Source organism: Alternaria triticimaculans, assembly GCF_023758025.1.
Source record: "Alternaria triticimaculans strain BMP 0046 chromosome Unknown scaffold_56, whole genome shotgun sequence".
NCBI lineage: Eukaryota > Fungi > Ascomycota > Dothideomycetes > Pleosporales > Pleosporaceae > Alternaria > Alternaria triticimaculans.
In genome coordinates, this window is record NW_026056013.1 from 1 (window position 1) to 19,537 (window position 19,537).

Below are 19,537 nucleotides of genomic sequence, written 5' to 3' on the forward strand. Positions count from 1 at the left end.
CCCTAACCCTAACCCTAACCCTAACCCTAACCCTAACCCTAACCCTAACCCTAACCCTAACCCTATATCTATAAGTTAGAAATCTATCTAATTATATTCTTTTTAGGTAATAGCTAAGAGCTTTATAATTACTTAGAGAGTCTATTTCTCTTTTTAATATAGCTATTATAAACTTAATTAAAGTTACTAAAAATACTTTTATTTAAGTATCTAATAGTATTATCTTTAGCGCTATAAAGAAACGTAGTATTCTTACTACTAATAATAATACTATTAGAATTAATATTATTAAGTAGCTAGACTTTCTTAGAGTACTTAATATCTTTCTAAAACTAGATAAACTACTATTAAGTATTTTTATAACTAATATAATAGTCTAAGTAAGTAATTATATTAGCTAAGTTTAATTACTTAAGAATATACTTAGAGTAAAAGTTTCTCTAAAACTTTTTAGAAAGAATACTAGACGTAGACTATTTTATTATATTATTAGTAATATTAAAATACTTTTTAATTTTAAATCTAAGCTATTTAAGCTTATAAGTTAATAGAAAAGTACTAGAGATTTAGTTAAGGTAATTATAGAGTAGGCTAAAATAGTATATTTCTTACTTACACTTACTATTCTAATAGTAACTAATCTAATCTAAGTTATAAAAGTTATTATAAAGTTTATAATTAGTAATTTTATAACTCTTCTTATTATATATATAGTAAGTATTAGTATACTTAGCTTTTTTATACTAAATAGTTTCTCTTTTAGAAGCTATATTTCTAAGTACTTTAGTAATAAAAGAACTATTATTTTTCTTAATAGAAAGCTTTTTCTTAGTTATATAGTTTATAAAGTATAAAGTATTATAGAGATTTTTAAAAATTAGAGTAACTAATAAATAGACTATAAAGAAATAAACTATATTTATATTAAGCTTTAGTTTATTTAGTAAAGTTATAAGTTATTCTACTTTAGAATCTATATTAGAAGAAAGTAGAGATTCTTAATTCTTTTATTACTTCTTAAGATTAGTAATAATGCTCTTTATCTTCTCTAGGTTAAAAGTAGTACGCTTATTAGTAAGTATAATATATCTTATCTTAGTATCTAAACTACTATATTTCTAAGTATATATATTATTAATAGTATTATTCTTTTTATAGTATTTCTTAAAAAAAATATAAATCTTATCTATATAGTACTTAGCCTAATTATTACTTTTAGAAGTATTAAGTATTATAAAAGTAACTATCTACTTATTATACTTTAGAAGTCTATAGTAGAAGAGAAAGCTAAGTTTCTTTTATAGAACTTACTTATTAGTAATATAAGCTTTTACTATTATATAAAAGTAAGTATAATACTTAGTAAAACTAGATAGATTATTTATATACTTATAGATAAAAGCTTATAAGTATAAGTGCTTATCTATCTTAATAGTAGTATTTTTATCTACTTAGTATTTCTTTATATTTATCTTAAGCTTAGCTTAGTTCTTTTTTTTATAACTAGTAAAAAGCTTAATAATATAAGTAATAGAGTAATTCTTATTACTAATATAATCTAGAAGAATAGAGACTCTTATCTTATTAGAAAAGCTTCTATTATTAGCTTATTAGTTATAGTCTTTAAAAAACTTAGTAATATTATTACTAGTAAAGACTAGAGTAGCGTATCTAGAGTAAACTATAGAAACTATACTATTAGTTACTATTATAAATAATAATATACTCTTTACTTTAGAAATAGTTCTAGAGGTTAGTGTCTTTAGTGTTAAAGTAGTTAAAGAAGTAGTAGATAAATACTTAGAAGAAAGAATTACTAGATTTCTTAATACTTTATACTTTTTCTATTCTTTTAGTAGTTATTATAGTTCTAAATAACTTATAAAGAAGCTAATACTTCTTTACTTAATAGCTTAAATACTAAATAGATATTATACTATAGAAATTATATAATTAAAAGATAAGTTCTAAATACTTAATAGTATTTAATACTCTTTACCTAATAGTAGAGAATACTTTCTAAAATACCTTTATAGTTAGTATAGCTTAGCGTTTTACTTACTATAATACTCTATTAAGTTATTAGTTCTATTAAACTATAGTTCTATACTAGTGTATATTCTAAATATACTATTATAGTATTCTATTAACTTAGTTAGCCTAGCATTTTATTATACTTCTAATATTACTATTCTAGATATTAGTTAAATTACTATTTTCTAGTATTTCTAAGTAGTTACCTTATCTACGTAATTATCTTATCTAATATTACTTAGTAGTAAGAACGTAGTTAGCCTAAATATAACTACTATTATAGTTTTAGCTAACTTAAAGAAAAGAGCTAAGTCTATACTTATTATATTTATTATAGTTATTATTACTATATATATTATATTAACGTATACTAACTACTTTATATACTATATAGTAGAATATATTTCTATAGACTTTACTATTTATATAGATATTAGAAAGTATAAAGATATATTACTATAAGAATATAAAGTAATTAGTATAGATAAGAAAGTATATAAATATTAGTTTAGTAGAAAAGAGTTCTATTATAGAAAGATTCTATTATCTAAAGTATTATATAAAAGTCTAATACTAAAAAGTATAAGTAAAAAGATAAAATAGTAGATAAAAAAATAATCTCTAAAAGCTCTTATTAAAAAATGTTCTTTCTTTAGATAATTCTTAGGTTATTAAAGATTTAATTTATATAAGAACACTTTATACACTAGTACACTAGTTTAGAAACTTTTAAAATATATTTACGTTACTAGATTTCTTAAAATAACTTATCTAAGATAGTATAATACTTACTACTTTATTTATTAACTTAGAAAAGATATACTTTAGTTAACTTTCTAGTTTTTTTTTTTTTTATTATAGCTTATTTACTATCTAAAGCTTAAATTTTTACTAGTTACTTTAGTTTCTAGTAAAGAAGTAAAGATCTAGAATTTTAATAAATTATAATAAGTTAGCTTAGGTATTTTATAGTCTAAAAAGTTTAGCTTTAGCTTACTTAGCTTTTATAGTATATATTTTAGTTAGAGTAGAAAAGAAAAAAAAAGTATAAACTATATATTATCTTTAAGTTATATAATTTTATAGTAAAGAAGATTTAGTATTTTTTAGATAATTACTAGTTCTATAGTTAGTTTAGAAAAGGTAGTATTATTCTTAATAGATTAGTTAGTATTAGATATATTTAAAAAAAAAAAACTAATATCTATTTAGTTTATAACTTTAGTATTTTCTTAACTAGCTAAAGTTTAGTTTATTTCTTATTAGTATCTATCTCTATATCTAATATAAACTAGAGTTACTAAGTAATATACTTTTAGCTATAGCTTTACTTTACTAAAGTAATAGTATACTAAGTTATATTTTCTACTAAAGTATATAAAGTTATATCTATAATAAAAAAGTTTTTATAAACTTTTTTAAAGTATTAATTAAATTTAATTATAAAAGACTAACTTTAAAAGTAGATACTAAAAAATAAAAAATAAATTTAATAGCTTTAGAAAAAAAAACTTTTTAAGTAGCTATATACTTTAGAAAAGTTTTCTAAGCTTAGCTAAAACTAAACTAAGTTTCTAAAGTTTCTAACTAAAAACCTTTCTAGGTATAGTCTATTACACTTTTAGTATATACTATACTACTCTAAGTCTAGTATAAAAAAAACACTTTAACTAATTTTAATAGTTTTTAGATACTAAAGTTAGAATTCTAATAGAGTTAGTCTAGTAGCTCTAAGACGTTCTCTTAGGTAGAGTATTGTAATTTGTGTTCTAGCACTTTACCTCGGCTTTACGCCTCTCGACTCTACCTGCGGCTATATCGCAAGTCGGCTACTTCGCGCGTTAACAACCAACGTTATGCGACAGCCGTAAACGCAACAACAGCACCGATGTAACCACCACTCACGCCGACAATGCTCTCCCCAGCGGCAGCGCGCACTCTGCGCATGTCGCGCCCAGCACGCAACGCTCTACGCCTCCGCATCCACCCCCCAAGATGCCGCTTCAGCACCTCCCCCCGCCACAACATCATGGAAACAACCGGCTTCACTTCCACCCAACTCGAAATCCGCGACGCCATCTTCGCACTCTGCTCCCGCTTCCCCAACAGCTACTGGCGCGACCGCGACGACACCAGCAGCGACCCCTCAGATTTCCACGCCGCGCTGGCGAAAGACGGGTGGCTCGGCATCGCTTTACCAGAAGCATACGGCGGTTCTGGCCTGGGTATCGCAGAAGCAACGATGATGATGCAGACGATTGCCGAGTCTGGCGCTGGCATCGCGGGCGCGCAGGCGATCCATGCGAATGTGTATGCGACGCAGCCGCTGGCTAAGTATGGGAGTGAAGAGCAGTTACAGGTAACGATACCGAGGATAATATCAGGGGAGTGGCGAACGTGCTTTGGGGTTACGGAACCGGATTCGGGGTTGGATACGCTGCGACTGAGTACGTTTGCGAAGAAAGATGAGGATGGGAAGGGGTATAGCATAACAGGCCAGAAGATATGGATAACATGTGCGCAAGTCGCGTCTCGTATGATCCTACTCGCACGCACGACACCACGGGAAGAAGCGGAGAAACCTAGTAAAGCGCTGAGTCTATTTTGCATTCCGCTTGATCGGTCAGCGCCTGGCCTGGACATGCGACGCATCAAAAAGATGGGCGGGCGCGCCGTCGACGCAAACGAAGTCTTCTTCGACAACTACCATATCCCATCTTCATGCCTCGTCGGCCGCGAAGGCGAAGGCTTCAAAATCATCCTCGGGGGCATGAACGCAGAACGGTGTCTGCTCGCAGGCGAAGCCCTCGGATTAGGCTACGCGGCCCTCACAAAAGCATCCGCGTACGCTAACTCACGCCACGTCTTCCAGCGGCCTATCGGCATGAACCAAGGCATATCACACCCCCTCGCGGACGCGTACATGCAGCTCGAAGCCGCGAAACATGTGACGTACCATGCGGCGCGGCTGTATGATGCGAGTAAGACGGATGCGGGTATTAGGCAGGATGCGATTGGGGTCGCGGCGAATAGCGCAAAGTATCTTGCGGGTGAGGCGGCGTTTGCGGCGTGTGAGAGGGCGGTGCTGGCGCATGGGGGGATGGGGTATGCGGCTGAGTATGATGTGGAGCGGTTTTTGAGGGAGTGCTTTGTGCCGAGGATTGCGCCGGTGAGTAGGGAGATGGTGTTGAATTATATTGGGGAGAAGGTTTTGGGGTTGCCGAGGAGTTATTGATGTGGGGAGGTGATGGTGGGAAGAAGGCTGAAGAGCGACGTGGAGGGAGAGAGGAGACATTCATCACGACCCTTCCGTCTCCACTACCCACTCGCAAGGTTTCGGGATCGCGGCGAAGCCATTAAGCATGCAAAGAGTAGGACAGGAAGCAGACTCAAGGGTGAATGGAAGGGTACCCTCGATAGATGTACAAAAGCAAGGCTACATAAGAAGAGCCCCTAGATAACTGTTCATATATCCATATCCAACATGAATGGGTTTGAGATCGTCTCTAGTCATATACAACAAGAATCAAACGCTATTAACACTCCATACGCCCGTGAAGTCGAACACCAACGCCTTGCTATACCAAGCTTCGCAACAGCGCAGCGTAGTCATCATTCCGCCTTTCAGAAGAAGATCACACCCCCGTCTCACCCTCCTCAACCCTCTCCTTCTCCTGCACCAAATCAACCTGCTTAACCGGATGCAACAACACAGCCGGAAGGCACATCCTCCCCTCTCCCGCAACCTCGTATTCCTCACCACCATCATTATCAACTTTATACCCCATCCATCTCTTCCAAAGATTCGGCGCAAAGCCAGCATGATAGTACCACGTCGTACCCAAAAAATTATGTTGACGCTCATCCGAAAAAACAGACATGCGCGCACCGCCACTCGCGCCATTACGGCCGTTGTTGAAGATAGCGGCGAGGTACTGGGTTGGCCATTTGCGGTCGATGAACACCGGGTGCGGGGCGTAAACGGCTTTGAGACCGTGGTGCAGGGCGCAGGATGCGGGCCACATTTCGGAGAACATAGTGTGGCGATGAAGGGATTGTTCGCGGTGCATAGTTTCGAGGAGGCGGCGGGAAAGGCGACCAGAGGTGTTGATGGCGGTGCGGCGCGGAGGAAGACCGTTCTTCTTATCATAACCTGTGACGTCGTCGGCGAGGATCCAGTTAGTGTGGTCGGGGTCGAAGAGGGGGTTGAAGACGATGAGGTCGGCGGGTTCGCCAACGCCCCACTCGTACTTGTCTTCTGTGATGGTTGTGTTGGGTTTTACGTTGTCGTCGATTTCGATGTCGGGGTAGTCTTGCGGGAGTTCTGGCCCCCAGACTGGCTTCTCGGGCTTCTGCATTTCGGCGAGAGGGACGTGGGGGTTGGGTGGGAGGTGTGATGACCATTTGTTTGCTTGGTTGTTTGTGCCGTGTTGGGTCTGCCAGTGCACCATCTGCTTGAACTCTTCCCAAGTGCCGTGGACTGATGGGACGTAGAAACGGGCGTCGCGCTCCCACAGCCCTTTGCGCGGCTGGGCAGTCGTCCATTTGGAGACTTGTTCGAAGAGGTGGTAGTGGTGGCCAGTATACCGCACGTCCATCTCCCAGTGCCAGAAGAAGTCGAACTCGGGGTGCTGGTGTGCAAAGTACGTGACGGGCATGAAGGTGGACCGGTAGACGCCGTGTACAGGCAGCCCGCGGTAGTTGGACTCCTCTAGGCCGCCGTAGATCAAGCCCATCTGACGTTCCGACCAGAGCGTGCCCATGCCGGCGAACTCAGCAGGTAGCGCGTTCTTAAGTACTTCCTGGTGGATCGCCTCGTCGGCCCAGATCTGCTTGTTGTCATCGTGGACTTGGATCAGGAAGTGGACTTCGTATTCGCCACCGGACGCGAGGCTCAACTCAGAGACGAGTGCGCGCAGGTACATAATGTCTTCGTCGTCGTAGTTGTAGTCGTCCCATGTTCGGACGACGACTGCGGTCCTGGGGAGAAGGGTGTTGTGCGCCGCCTTCGGTTGTAGCACGGTGCCGTTTGCGGGGGCGTCCTCCACGTCGCGTTTCTGCATGGTAAACGAGTCTGTCCGGGACTTGGGTTGCTTCTGGAAGCGGCCCTTGTTCTTCTCCAGGCAGCGGTCGATTGCCTCCGCCCAGCTGACGTCGCGGAAGTCCACCTCGGCGTCCACCTTCCACACGTCCTCGATGCCTTCGCGGTCGCCCTCCATGCCGGCGCCCGTCCCACCGCGCCGCTTGCTGTAGCCGAGGCCATACGGACCGAGCCGTCCGAAGCGCTCAAAGCAGACATCGTCCCTCAGACCCAGTGTCTCGTAGCTCCCAATGACGTTATCCGGCATACCCTGGGGCACGCCCTTGTATGCCCGCAGCCCTGGCACCTTGATGGTGTCGTTCGCATCGAGATAGCACGTCTCGACCGGCCCGTATGTGTCCACGTAATTGACGCCGCTGTAGTCTGGATACGGGTCGAACGGTATTGATTCGGCAATGTGTGCGCCCTGCGACTGTCGCTTATCGACGTCGCTCTTGGGCTCCTCGGCGGGCAGCTCAGGGTCAATGTCCTGCTTGGTGGGGTATTCCGGCACGTTCATCTCCCGGCTCACCAGCGACCGCACGCCGCCGTGGTAGCGCTTCAGGAACGGGAAGCTCTCCCAGACGTTGGGCGGCGGCGGCGGCTTGTTCAGGCCGAGCTCTGCATTCCGTATCGAGGCCCAGCTGCTGCTGAAGAGGAAGTACATGAAGAAGAGCAGCGTACTCGCCACGGCCAGCCCAAAGTATCTTGTGCATGCCCGCGGATTCCGGTAGCTGTATGCGCTGACGGTGGCTTTCGAAGGGGCTCTCCGGTGGGATTTGGAGGACCGTCGCAGCGGTCGCGATTCGATGTTGTTCGGGTTCGGGTCGTATGCGCCCGAGGATTCCCGGGATGAGGATGGGCTGGTTGTGCCCGAGGACATGTAGGCTTCGTAGTCGTCGCTTTGGTAGCCCTTCTCGTTGACTTCGCCGTCCTCGACATCGCGCTCGTGGGTCGCCGCCTGGTTGTACGACTTGGCTTTCCGCTTGCCCACGGATAGCGGACGGAAGCCTAGCATCTCGATTGGGGCGTGGTGTGACGGTGACTATCGCATGTGCGGTGAGGTGACGGCGTTGCGTGAGGGTCGGTGCGAGGGAGGCAGCTGGCCAATGAGGTCGTCACGTAAGGAATCAAGAGGTGAATTGGATATATACGTGTCGGAAAGCGTATCAGTCGTATCAATGCGTAGCGGTGCAGTTGGCGGTGCTGGTGCTGGTGGTGCTAGTATACAAAGTTGCAGCCCGCCCAGGGTGCACGCTCGGAAATCGGAAAGATTGCCGCGCGCACTAAACATGGCGTTGGCGGAACAACCGCTGCTCACCACGGCTACACAGCGCTGCACCTCGAACGCCGTCCAGCATCGCCTATCGCATAGGGTTGAATGAGCTCTCATATGCTTAGTTCATTCAGAATGATTAAGATGCGCATGATGCGACGTCTTCTACAACGACTTCGAGCCACCTCTCCGCGCTCAAATGCTAATACATTACATTACACTACGACTCCCGCATACTCACCTTACAAGGAAACCCATCCACCGGATGCGCCGCCCCCTGCGGCACCTGATACGCCCTCTCGCCAAACACCTCTTTAATCCCCTTTGACGGATACCTTCGATCCCACTCCTCATACATATCCTTCACATCAAACTCGCGGACCGTCATAGCCAGCGTAATCTTAATATCCAGCATCGCCAGCGTTTGGCCAACGCAATTCCTCGGCCCAAATTCAAAAGGCCGCCATCCTCCCTTTGGCGGATACAAAGCATGGCCAGGCTCGACGAGCCAGCGCTCGGGTAAAAAGGCGTGAGGCTCGGGCCAGTAGTGCGGGTTACGCTGGATTGCGCCGTGGACGACCCAGATGTTGATGTCTTGGGTGGGGTATTTGTTTCCATTTTTGTCGCGGAGGAAGACGCCTGGGAGACCGCCTCGCATGCCTGAAGCGGGTGGGAAGAGGCGGAGAGTCTCCTTGACTACGGCGTTCATGTAAGGCAGCTTGTTGATCTGCTCTGGATGCTGCTTGAGCACACCGGCGGCTGTGTCGTTGCCCGCGCCAAAGACTTCGTCGAGCTCTGCGCGGGCTTTGGCCAGGGCTTCTGGGTGTTTGGATAGCATGTAGAGACTGTATACGATGGTAGCGGCCGTCGAATCGTGTCCAGCGAACAGGAAGAGCCGAATCTGAACCGTCGCCCACCGCTTGAACTCAGGGTCCAGCTTGGCCGCTCCTTTGCGCTCGCCCATGTACGCGGCTATCGTGATATCCATGACAGACTTGGCGCGGGTGGACGGCTTGTTGCTACGCCAATCTTCATAGCGCTTGTCGAGCTCCGTGCTGATGTAGCGATCCATCGTTTTGCCGTTTCGCCATTCGATCCAGGGGCGGTACGGGTTCCAGCGCTTGAACGGATTCATCTCCTGGTCCCGGCAATTCCATTCTATGGAGCTTCGCATCGCTGCTGCGAGGGCGTTGTGGCTGGTCATGGAGTGGAGGCGTGCGTTGCTGGTTGTGTTAGTACTTGAGACACACGTGATAATCTGATGTCATGCTTACATGGTGATGACGCCGATGAGATCCATCATATAATCACACGTCAATCGATCCAAAGAAAACGTATCCCCTTTCTTCGCATGCTCTCGCAGCAACCCCACGTAGACCTCAGCTTCCTCAATAATATGCGGCGTGCTCTCCATCATAACCCTATCACTAAAACCCGGGTTAAACAGCGCCCTCGACCTCTTCCACTCCGCGCCATTCATGTCGAAAAGATTCGCGCCGCCCGCGAACGGCGCAAAGAACGGAATCAAAATGGGCGGCTTGGGCAGGTCGTATTCTTGACAGGCCTGCATCGCCATCTCGGGCGACGTGACTATCATGAGCGGACTAGTGAACGGCCAGAGATCGACGTAGAAGCAGTTGTCCGAGTCTGGGAAGTCGTTTGCGAGCAGAGTAAAAGCATCGGATTGCTGCGAGCCTTCGGGAAATTGCTTGAGGAGGTCTGGTAATACTGTGAGATTTCCGACTGCGAAGTTCCATGCCGGAACTGGCTTTGAGGATGGGAATGTTAGCTCATTGGGTTGTGGTGTGTTTGGAGAGGGCTGCGTACCATGCCCTGCTTTTTGAGCCTGTAGAAGATCATGCGCATTTTCACCAATTTGAACATGAAAACACCAATCGCAGCTGTCGCTGCAGATAGCGCGACCTGCCATGCTGCGCGCTTCAGGTCTATTGAGTCCATCGTACGGTTGCCTTGGGAAGACGTCCCGTCGCTGCAGCACAATGAGAGCGTAGAAGTCTAGAGCTTGTCGCTACGTTGCTAGCGATCACCACGGGGCGTAAAACATCTCAAAGTCAAACAAGAATAAAGAGGATAGGGGTATATTGATGTCACGTTTCGCAACGGCCTGGCAATCGCTTTTGTAGCCCGTCGCAATCGTAGCCATATCGGTGGTCGCGCGGTGCTACCTGGCTAGCGCTCACCGCGCTGAAGCGAAAACCAACGGGGCGTAGCGGCCTAGGCTGCCACCGGCTATTCCTTGCACCAACAACAACGCTCCGCATCCATCGTCGGGTGCCTTGCAGACGAGGCCACCAGCCCTACGGAAAACTTCCTCGCTAATGCCTGTCTATGCTTGATTTCACTTCCGCCCATTTCTTCACCACCGCCGCCTTCTCAGCATCGCTCGCACTACGAAACGCGACAGCAGATCGGCGCAGCTGTATGAAGAAAATCTCCGCCTGCAGCGCAGTGAGATGCCGAGCCAAGAGGCCCCTCTCGACGCCTTTCAAGAAGTATCCTGGCAGGCCAAATACCGCTGACAGTCGTTAGATAAGCGGATAAGCGGAATATTCGGAACCCGAACTTACCGGCTCCCAAATGGAGATATAGCCCAGCTAGACCTCGCCCAATTCCTTTGCCAAAGCCCATGGCGCCTTCTTGTTTCGCGCCGAGATAGGGGTGGCGGACGATGCCTACGAGTGCGTCGCTGAGGCCGAGCACGAATTCTTTGCCGGCGAGCTTGCAGCCGCTGCCGAAACCGGTTATTTCGTCTCTTTGTCGCGCGGGGTCGTTGTGGATTGCGTATGAGGGTAAGTTCCGGAAGCCGTTGGCGATGTTGTAGAAGAAGGCGACTGGGGTTTTGGCTCCTGTAGCCGCGAGATCACCAACGTAATGCGCGGTAGCGCTTGTGATTTGGTAGCCACGGCCTCCTCTTGCTCTCCTCGCAGCAATCTTCTCGCGAAGAGCTGAGATGCCCGGGCGGTTCTGCGGCTTCTCGAAATTGTGCGTGTAGTCGTCATCGCATGACTTGGCCGCCATTCTGTACGCCAGGTGATGGAAGTGTTTGGACGTAATGCCTTTTTCCAGGTCAGGCTCATCGACGGTCGGCACTCTCCTCAAGGCTTCGACGTCGGCGTCAGTCTCGCGAGGTCTTTTCTTCAGTCGTTGCGAGAACTCAGCTGTATCTGTGCCTAGAGAAGCCATGAGCCCTCCGAAAACAGCGACAACACCGGTTAATGGACCTTCAGCGCCTTCATGGGTATAGTAATGCCGATGTTGCAGCAAACGCAGATGCTTCAGATCTAACAGTCTTTCTTGGACAAGCACGGAGGCTGCGAAACCACTCAAATGTGCGCCAGTCTCTTTGTCACGCCATATAGCGAGGCGATCCGGACAGATATGGCATCGCATTCCATCGATGCCCAGCTTTTGCTGAAAGTCGCGTACAGTATCTCCGGCACCATCTTCCTCTGCAATACTTTCTGCCATCTTCTGAACTGCGACTTTGACAGAATCTTGCAGCGCAAAGGTAATGCTTGTCGCAAGGCTCTCGGCAGTCATCTGCTTGAACGGGACGGGCATTGGACCAGCTCCAGCCTTTGCGATCATCTATCGTATTGTTAGGTCGGCTCAGTCGTGTCTCAACGCTGACTTACCTGTCCCCAGAAGGGTTGGTCACCGAAGAAGGGCACAACAACCGTAGGCCTACCCAAGGCAATACCAGCAGCCGTTGTACCCGCACCTCCGTGATGGACCACACACGAAACCCGTTGGAAGAGCCAATCGTGCGGACAATTGCCAATGAGATACACATCATCCGGCACATCACCCGCACCCACGCCGCCCCAGCCCTTGGAGACTATCGCTCTGACTTTTGCTAGCTTCACGGCGGCAAAGATGAGTTTGGTGAGAGCCACTGGATCATCTACCACTATGCTGCCAAAGCCGATGTACACCGGAGGAGGACCTTTCGCAAGAAACTCAGCCAAGTCGTCCGGCGGTGTGTAGTTCGACCCGGCATCCAGGAACGAGAAACCGGTAATGCTGATGTGTGAGTCCCAGTCATTTGGTCGCGGGATCAAAGCCTGTGACCATAGGTAGCTATATGGGACGCGAAGTCTCGAAAGCAAGAGGTGACCCCAGAGCGGGCTAATAGCGTCTAGGTGCAAGGTCTGCGTCCTGAACTTGTTGATGACATCGCCTAGGCCCTGCCAAGTGAGCAGCTCCATGATGCCGAAGCTGAAGTAGTTCGCGACAGACCTCTCAACTTCGCCATACTCCATGGCTGCCAGCGGGTGGTGGAAGGCCTTTGTTGGCGACCACGGCATGGTGAAGACCATGTGCAGCGGAATGCCAAGCTTCTCCGCGCAGTGGATGTGGCCCATGGACGGCGGGTTCGCAATGATGCAATCTGCGATGAACAAATCCTCAGGCGCGTCTACGTCCAATGCTGAGACTCTCTCGCCCATGCCATCGCCCGCCTCGATGCAACTTCTCCAGGTCCCCTCCATCATCTCGGCCATCTCTTTTCGTCGCTTGCCAATGTCACCGGCTTTGATGGACTGCATGTTTGGAATCAGCCCTGGGTTCTTCACCATGTACGCCATGAGTGCTTCGGGGTCGCCTCCGATGGAAAAGAACTCCACTCCATTGCTTTCCACAAAGTCCTTGAAGGCGGGATGCGTGCAGATGCGCACTCGATGGTGATGTGGCGCAGCCTGAAGCAGCTTTGCAATCGGAATGAAAGGCTGCACATCGCCGCGAGACCCGCAGATATGTATCGCTATGTTCAGTCGCGGTGCGCCGATACTGCTGGTCTTGTCGCTGATGAACTCATCCACCAGAGTCGTGCTGCCTCTCCTCGGTTTTGCGCATCCCGGCGGTCGGCATGCCGCGGAATCTTTCTGAAGCTTGTCGAACCAGTATTTCAGATGCGTCGTGTTCCTGTGGAATTGTATAGCGACCTGGCCGAACGTGTTGACTCTTCCGGTACTTTGCGCTTTCCCGTCATGGTACTCGCCGCGCTTCTGTCTGGAGCTGAAGTTGAGAGGCATTGCGATACCGGCTGCACGCGGAAGCTACATCGGGCTCCCGATGGATTATAGGAACACTGCGGGAGATCAGACGAATGACGGGCATCAACATGCTTCAACTGTTGGTCTTGGTACGAGTAATCAGTCTTTCCGGGTTGCCTCTAGCGCACGCTTACACCTCTTACTCGATCGGCTCGCAATCTGCAGGCCGCGGATCTTCTGCGGCGAAGCGGGCCAATCCACGGCGTGTTGCCCATGCCGCGCCGCCGATCATCCGCGCCCAACGAACTTTCGCACGAACAGATTGTGCTCGGCCGTGTCTATCTCGATAGTCTGGACCGGAATCTCAGGACTTCGCGTGGCGGCGCCATGATCGTCCGTGTTGTTACGCCTATCACAGTTGGACCGAGGGCTGCATACATAGGCGTCACCGTCTCTACTCCCGAGTAGCTCAACGGCGTGACACCGAGCGCTGGTTCAGTGACATGTGAAGCAAAAGCACTCACTCCATCATTAACCTCGACTTGGACGTCCGCCGGATTTTCATCGCATACGACGACGGCTGCGCATACAATTCCAGCCATGGCCGACGAGCAAGAGAAGGGCATCATTGGGCGGGCGCGCGGCATGTCGCTGTCGTTGCTGCACACGACACCGCAGCTGGGCATGTGGCAGGCCACTGCGACGGCAATGGCTCAAGCACCCAACTTGACAGAGTTGCGAGAGCCAGAGTCTGGAGGGTCAAACATCACGTTCGATGCGCATGGCCATGCCACACGAGTTGCGGTTCCAGACGAAGACGGAGAGCTCACCTTGGTCAAATCCCAGACTCGGATCCTTGACCAGCCAGCCACAGACGCGATTGTGCCGGGAGAGGTGGACGAGAAGACTGGGAAGAAGTCGCGCAGGCCTCATGGACATGGACTCCATCGTCGACGGACCTTGAAGGAGAAGCACGCGTCTGCGGACAAGGAGCCATGGGGCCCTACCATCAAGCACGGTCTCAAAGCCTTCTGGGTCTTCTTCCTCACCCCCTCCGGCTTCCTAATCACCATCTACGGTCTCAATATCGTCGTACGTATGCACCCGCCCCACTAATCCCTCTTTGCACTAACTAACAACCCCAAGGCCTGGGGCGCAATGCTCTTCTTCCTTCTCCTCAACGCCGCGCCTGCCATGTGCCACCCCAGCTGCAACGACGACTACAGCTCCCGCAAGATCTGGCTCGAAATCGACAGCCAGATCCTCAACGCCCTCTTCTGCGTCACGGGCTTTGGCCTCGCACCCTGGCGCTTCCGCGACTTCTACTGGATGCTCCGCGCCGTCCACTTGCACGACTCAAACGCCATGCGCCGGCTCTGGAACCAGAATAAAGCTTGGTTCCGGCCGCCGAGCTGGTTTACGGAGAATGAGGGGTGGAGGGGCGAGGAGGAGTTGATGCCGCAGACTTTCACGGGGGAGAGGGCGCCGCCGACTAGTATGTGGAAACTGGCTTTTACGGTGGATATGATGGTTTTGAATACGCTGTTGCAGGCTGTGTTGTGCTTTTTTATGTGGCATTATAATCGGTTGGACCGCCCGACTTGGGCGACGGGCACGTTTATTGCGTTGGGGTGTGGGGTTGCGATGTTTGCGGGGATTATGAGTTGGTGGGAGGGGAGGAAGGTTAAGAGGATTGAGGGGCCCGAGATTAAGGTTGAGGCGAAGGCTGCGGATGTGGAGAGTGGGTAGAGCGAGAGATTCGCTTGTCTGCGCCAATTCGGTCATTATATGTGTTCACTGCAGTGCATCTTCCTTGCATATTCTGCTTGTGGATGTGACATGGATTTTGGAAGTCGCGAGTTGCTTGCTCCGCGCCACCGCACCACCGCACGCCGCCACATTTCCGCCGCATCTCCACTCCGCCTCCACATCAAGCTCATCCGTCACCGATAACATAATCAACCCTGAGTTTCTGCCTCGCTTCGATTATGCGGGTGCAGGTGATACAGCAAGGCTGAGTACTCTCTGTCACGAAGATGCTTACCGGTGCGGGGCACCTACATGCGCGCTGCATGCGACCTGTCACACCCAATAGACTCAACGTACATATCTCAGCCTTGGGGGCGAAGCGGCAGGAGAGCGACAAGAGGCTTTCATGATCAGGCTTAAGAGCTGTTACATGTTGCGAACAATCCCCGCAGCCTGACTGATCTCCACAACCTTTACCACCCACACTGAGCAGTACCCGATATCTATACTTCTGACGCTGGTTCTGGTACCGGAAACAGAGCTGTATCGCTATGGCAGAGGTCATCGGTCTGGTAGCATCTCTCATCACCCTGGCAGGTGCGAGTGCGCAGCTAGCCAGGACGCTGCTCGACGTCGCTAATGTCATCAAATCCGCAGAGTACGAAGCTAGGCTCATTGCTGCAGACATCAATGTATTCTCAAGCTCTCTAACACAGTTGAGTATGGTTGTGGACACCCCAAACATCAAGACGGAAAAGCTTCGCGAAATTACTGTCGTCTTGATCGCTGCATGCAAAACACTCATAGAGGATTTAAAGATGCTCATCGGAGAGCCGGTTCAGCACAACCCTGCAAGACGCGCTTTCACCATATCGATGGTACGATTCCGTTTCAGGTGGATGAAAGTCGGGCCTAAGGTCATGTTTGTCAAGAGCCTGATCGACTCTTTCAAAACCACTATCATCGTCCTTGTCTCCACGATGAACTTAGCCGTCGTGCTGGAGCGGAATGCCCCCGAATCTATAAGGTAAGTTGAAAAGGACCGTTGCCATAGCATGTTTGTTAACTTGGCGGTAGCGAAAATCTGAAAATACAGGTTGAGAGCAACATCAAATTTGCGGAACACGCTACCGAGTGTCTGCGCTATCACACGACTGTTCAGCAAGACGAGGATTCATCTTTCACGCCCACTGTGGATTCCAGCGCTGCAACGGAAATTGAAGACGCGGCACAAGGTGCTGGGGGGGCGCTAATTGTGTCTAGGTCGGGGCCTCTGGACAAGCGCAGCCTAGCAGTACACGACGCAACACTTGTCACAAATCCAGACTTTGAGCACGATGAGTTCGCCCTCCAAATCTTCCGCGATTTCACGCAAGCAATCGAAATGCAGCAGATGTCTAGCGCGTTAGCCAAAGATGTGCTGGATTATCCTAGCCGAAAAGCGGCATGGGACTGGGATGCCTCCGAGAGCTCCTCTGTACACAAGCGCACAGACTCAGCTAGTGATGTCGTTACCCCCGTAAGCCATTCCGAGCTCTACAGTTCTCCAGAGCCTCGCCTAGCAACAGAAGAGTACCGCAATTCGCCCCCCTCGACCCGATCGCCGCCCATAAGAGAGAGATCTCTTCCACCAGGCCGAGATAGCTCTCCTCCACCGGATCGAGACAGACCTCTTCTACCACATCGAGAAAGATCTCTTCCACCACGTCGATACAGATCTCTTCCACATCGTCGAGGAATAATGCACTATACTGCAAGCGAAGGTGAATCGTCCTCGTCTGATACCGGCGCAAATGCAGAAACATCTTCCGAGTGTGAAACCCCAAGTCCGCTACGCGACGATGTACCACGACAACGCAAGGCTGCACCTGAAGAGTCAACCCCCCCTAAGCGTGAATCTCGATCAACGGCGAGGAAGGCCGACCGCTCGACAATAAATGCGGGAGCTCGCCGGCAGAAACCCTCTAGGTATAAGGACGAAGAGACGGCGCGTTATGGCAATCAACAGGAACGCAATCCGCGTAGTCGCAGCTATGAAGTTGACAGACTGGCGAATCTTGAAAGATTGATTTTAATTCAGAAAGATGAGCAGCTCAAGAGGGAAGCTGCTGCGGATGCGGCACGCTATGTAGAGCGACAAGCAGCCGATATGAAAGATGCAAGGATAGCTGAGGAGAAGAAAGCAGCGAGTGAGAAAGCAAAGCTCATGTTAGAGGCTGCGCAAAGGGCAAGAGAGGCGGCTGAAGAGAAGGCAGCAGAGGAGCAGAAGTCTATAGAAGCCGCTCATGCGAGAGCCCTACAGGACGCGAAAGAAGCGGCGCAAGAATTAGAGAAAGCAAAGATACTTGCACCAAAGACGAGTGCGCCCATTATCTTCCATGACCCCGTTGGTCGTAAGTTCGAAGGCCCCTGGCGTTTGTGTAGCACGTGGGAGGTAAGTAATATTCCAAGCTTCGTAGAGCTACTTGGTCTAATTAATGCAGGGGATGAGGGAATTCCTCGATAAGATCTGTGCTGGATCACAAGAGGTCTACAAGCTAATGCACAGCGGAGAGTACGACCTTGTTAGAGGTGACGACGTCATCATCCTAACGGGGTTGTGGGATAGCATGGTTGTTCCTGGATCATCAATAACGATGCGCGCCAGAACTTCAGCCGAGAAGAAAGCTCCGTGGTTTCGTAGGTCGGTAGGAAAGGGAGGTGGCTAATGTAAGGTAGAAATGTTATACTATATACGGCTATTACAGTAGGCGCCCTGACAACAATACCCTTACATACAGACTACTACTACTTATCTTTCGTCCATCCCCTGTTAAACACCACTGCGTGCGTCCAAGCTGTTGCGTCCTTTGCTGCGCCTTCGCTATCAACATCAACTCCAAGCGAAGAATACGTCTGCCTATAGCAGATTGCTACCGCACTAGCAATACATGTTCATTGCGCTCTCATGAAGCAGAAGGCATACCCACTATATCACCGTCATCAATGATCGGCATTACATACCTGCGATGTATTCCCTTCGTGAGCACATCTGCTTGTGTCGTCTTTTGAGGTTGCACCGACATGAACCACCCAATCTCGCTCTCCCTCCCCGCCGTACCATCAAATTACCCTTCCTCTTCACCAACCGCAATCTCCCAGCCCACCCCCTCCAAATCCTTCAACACCAGCTCCTCAAACGCTCTACTAGCCATCGAGTGAGGCGTACTAGCCGGCACCAAATCCTTGAGTTGAAAAAGTTTCATGTCCGCCATATTACTTATCCAACTCACCTGCAGCGCCTTCTTCTCTTCACCTTTTCTCGCCATAGCCAACAGTTCCAGAAGTGAGGCCGATATACCATGGTTGACGACGTCGAGGCATATTTCGTATCCTACATCGAGCAGCACGCGGCGTGCGAGGAGGATGTTCGGGAAGGCGTATGCTGACTCGTACAATTTGCGCCTAGGGACAATATGCGCGCACATGTGATAGTAGTGCCGCTCAGCCCGCGGTGACCATGTGAACTGGGTGTAGCGATAGAACTGCGCCGTAGACTCTGAGAATATCTGCTGGTTCGTCCAAATCCAGGCGTACTCTTGCGCGTGTCTAAGCCCCTTGCAGGGGCCTCCGTTCATTGGTGGGACAAGATCGCATACCGACATGAGACTTGCCCTGTATGTACCAGTAGATGAATACTCAGCTGTCATAACTGGGCCCCAGGGGATATTATCGTGTTCGGCGAAGTTCCAGGTTAGCTCTTGGTAGAAGGGGATTATCGTGCCGCTCCAGGCGTGGTGGTATATTAAGTCGCGGATCTCTCGAGGCAGGCGAAAGAACCGGTTCAGAAGCTCCTTGTGACGCGTTCTGGCTCTTTGTTTCGATCTTGCCGCTTTGCGCCTTTCGTATGGAAGCAAGGCCTCGATGAGGGTTGGCCGTTCCTCTTCGACTTTTGCGCTCAGATTGGCCGCGCGGTAATGTGCCGCGTATGCGTCCTCACGAGCGCGTGCGAGCGCTTGGTCGAGGTGGGCTATGCGGTTTCTTATAACCCTTCTTTCGAATCTTTCTAATCGTCGTGCAGCCTTACCCTGCTCTCGTGTGGGCGTCTGGTCGACGACTACCATCTCGTGTCCATCGGTCTGTTGTTCCAGCCTATGTTCGTTCATCGTAGCGAGTGATATGAGGAGAAATGACAGATACAAAGGACAAATATTTTGGGTGCAAAGCTTTTCGAAGAGATAGACAACTGCGGCGTTCGCTACCAAATATGCGACACCTACAGCTGTTCCATGGTTCATGAATAGCCTATAGGCGAGACGAGCCAACCATAAGTCTGATAATTGCGATCTCTTACAATTAAGGAGTACATCTGCGAATACGATAGTGATGTATTGCAGGTGTCGT

The 19,537-nt window shown here is 48.5% G+C and overlaps 6 protein-coding genes across 6 annotated transcripts; 3 read left to right on the top strand and 3 right to left on the bottom strand.

The window, feature by feature from the left end:
- Positions 1-3,946: 3,946 nt before the first annotated feature.
- J4E78_011044 (uncharacterized protein) lies at positions 3,947-5,269 on the top strand (the record flags this gene model as incomplete). Its single annotated transcript, XM_049371618.1, has 1 exon — positions 3,947-5,269. The coding sequence occupies one exon, from the start codon at positions 3,947-3,949 to the stop codon at positions 5,267-5,269; it is 1,323 nt and encodes a 440-aa protein (XP_049216654.1).
- Positions 5,270-5,669: 400 nt separating this feature from the next.
- J4E78_011045 (uncharacterized protein) lies at positions 5,670-8,132 on the bottom strand (the record flags this gene model as incomplete). The annotated part of the gene is made up of 1 exon (XM_049371619.1): positions 5,670-8,132. The coding sequence occupies one exon, from the start codon at positions 8,130-8,132 to the stop codon at positions 5,670-5,672; it is 2,463 nt and encodes an 820-aa protein (XP_049216655.1).
- Positions 8,133-8,610: 478 nt separating this feature from the next.
- On the bottom strand, positions 8,611-13,444 carry J4E78_011046 (uncharacterized protein; the record flags this gene model as incomplete). Its single annotated transcript, XM_049371620.1, has 5 exons — positions 8,611-9,613; positions 9,665-10,158; positions 10,218-10,336; positions 10,979-11,999; positions 12,047-13,444. The coding sequence occupies 5 exons, from the start codon at positions 13,442-13,444 to the stop codon at positions 8,611-8,613; spliced, it is 4,035 nt and encodes a 1,344-aa protein (XP_049216656.1).
- Positions 13,445-14,005: 561 nt separating this feature from the next.
- Positions 14,006-15,154, top strand: J4E78_011047 (uncharacterized protein; the record flags this gene model as incomplete). Its single annotated transcript, XM_049371621.1, has 2 exons — positions 14,006-14,497; positions 14,552-15,154. The coding sequence occupies 2 exons, from the start codon at positions 14,006-14,008 to the stop codon at positions 15,152-15,154; spliced, it is 1,095 nt and encodes a 364-aa protein (XP_049216657.1).
- Positions 15,155-15,705: 551 nt separating this feature from the next.
- Positions 15,706-17,862, top strand: J4E78_011048 (uncharacterized protein; the record flags this gene model as incomplete). Its single annotated transcript, XM_049371622.1, has 4 exons — positions 15,706-16,181; positions 16,232-16,673; positions 17,016-17,588; positions 17,638-17,862. The coding sequence occupies 4 exons, from the start codon at positions 15,706-15,708 to the stop codon at positions 17,860-17,862; spliced, it is 1,716 nt and encodes a 571-aa protein (XP_049216658.1).
- A 399-nt stretch (positions 17,863-18,261) lies between these two features.
- J4E78_011049 (uncharacterized protein) lies at positions 18,262-19,299 on the bottom strand (the record flags this gene model as incomplete). Its single annotated transcript, XM_049371623.1, has 1 exon — positions 18,262-19,299. One exon carries the CDS (start codon positions 19,297-19,299, stop codon positions 18,262-18,264), a length of 1,038 nt encoding a protein of 345 aa, XP_049216659.1.
- Positions 19,300-19,537: the final 238 nt, after the last annotated feature.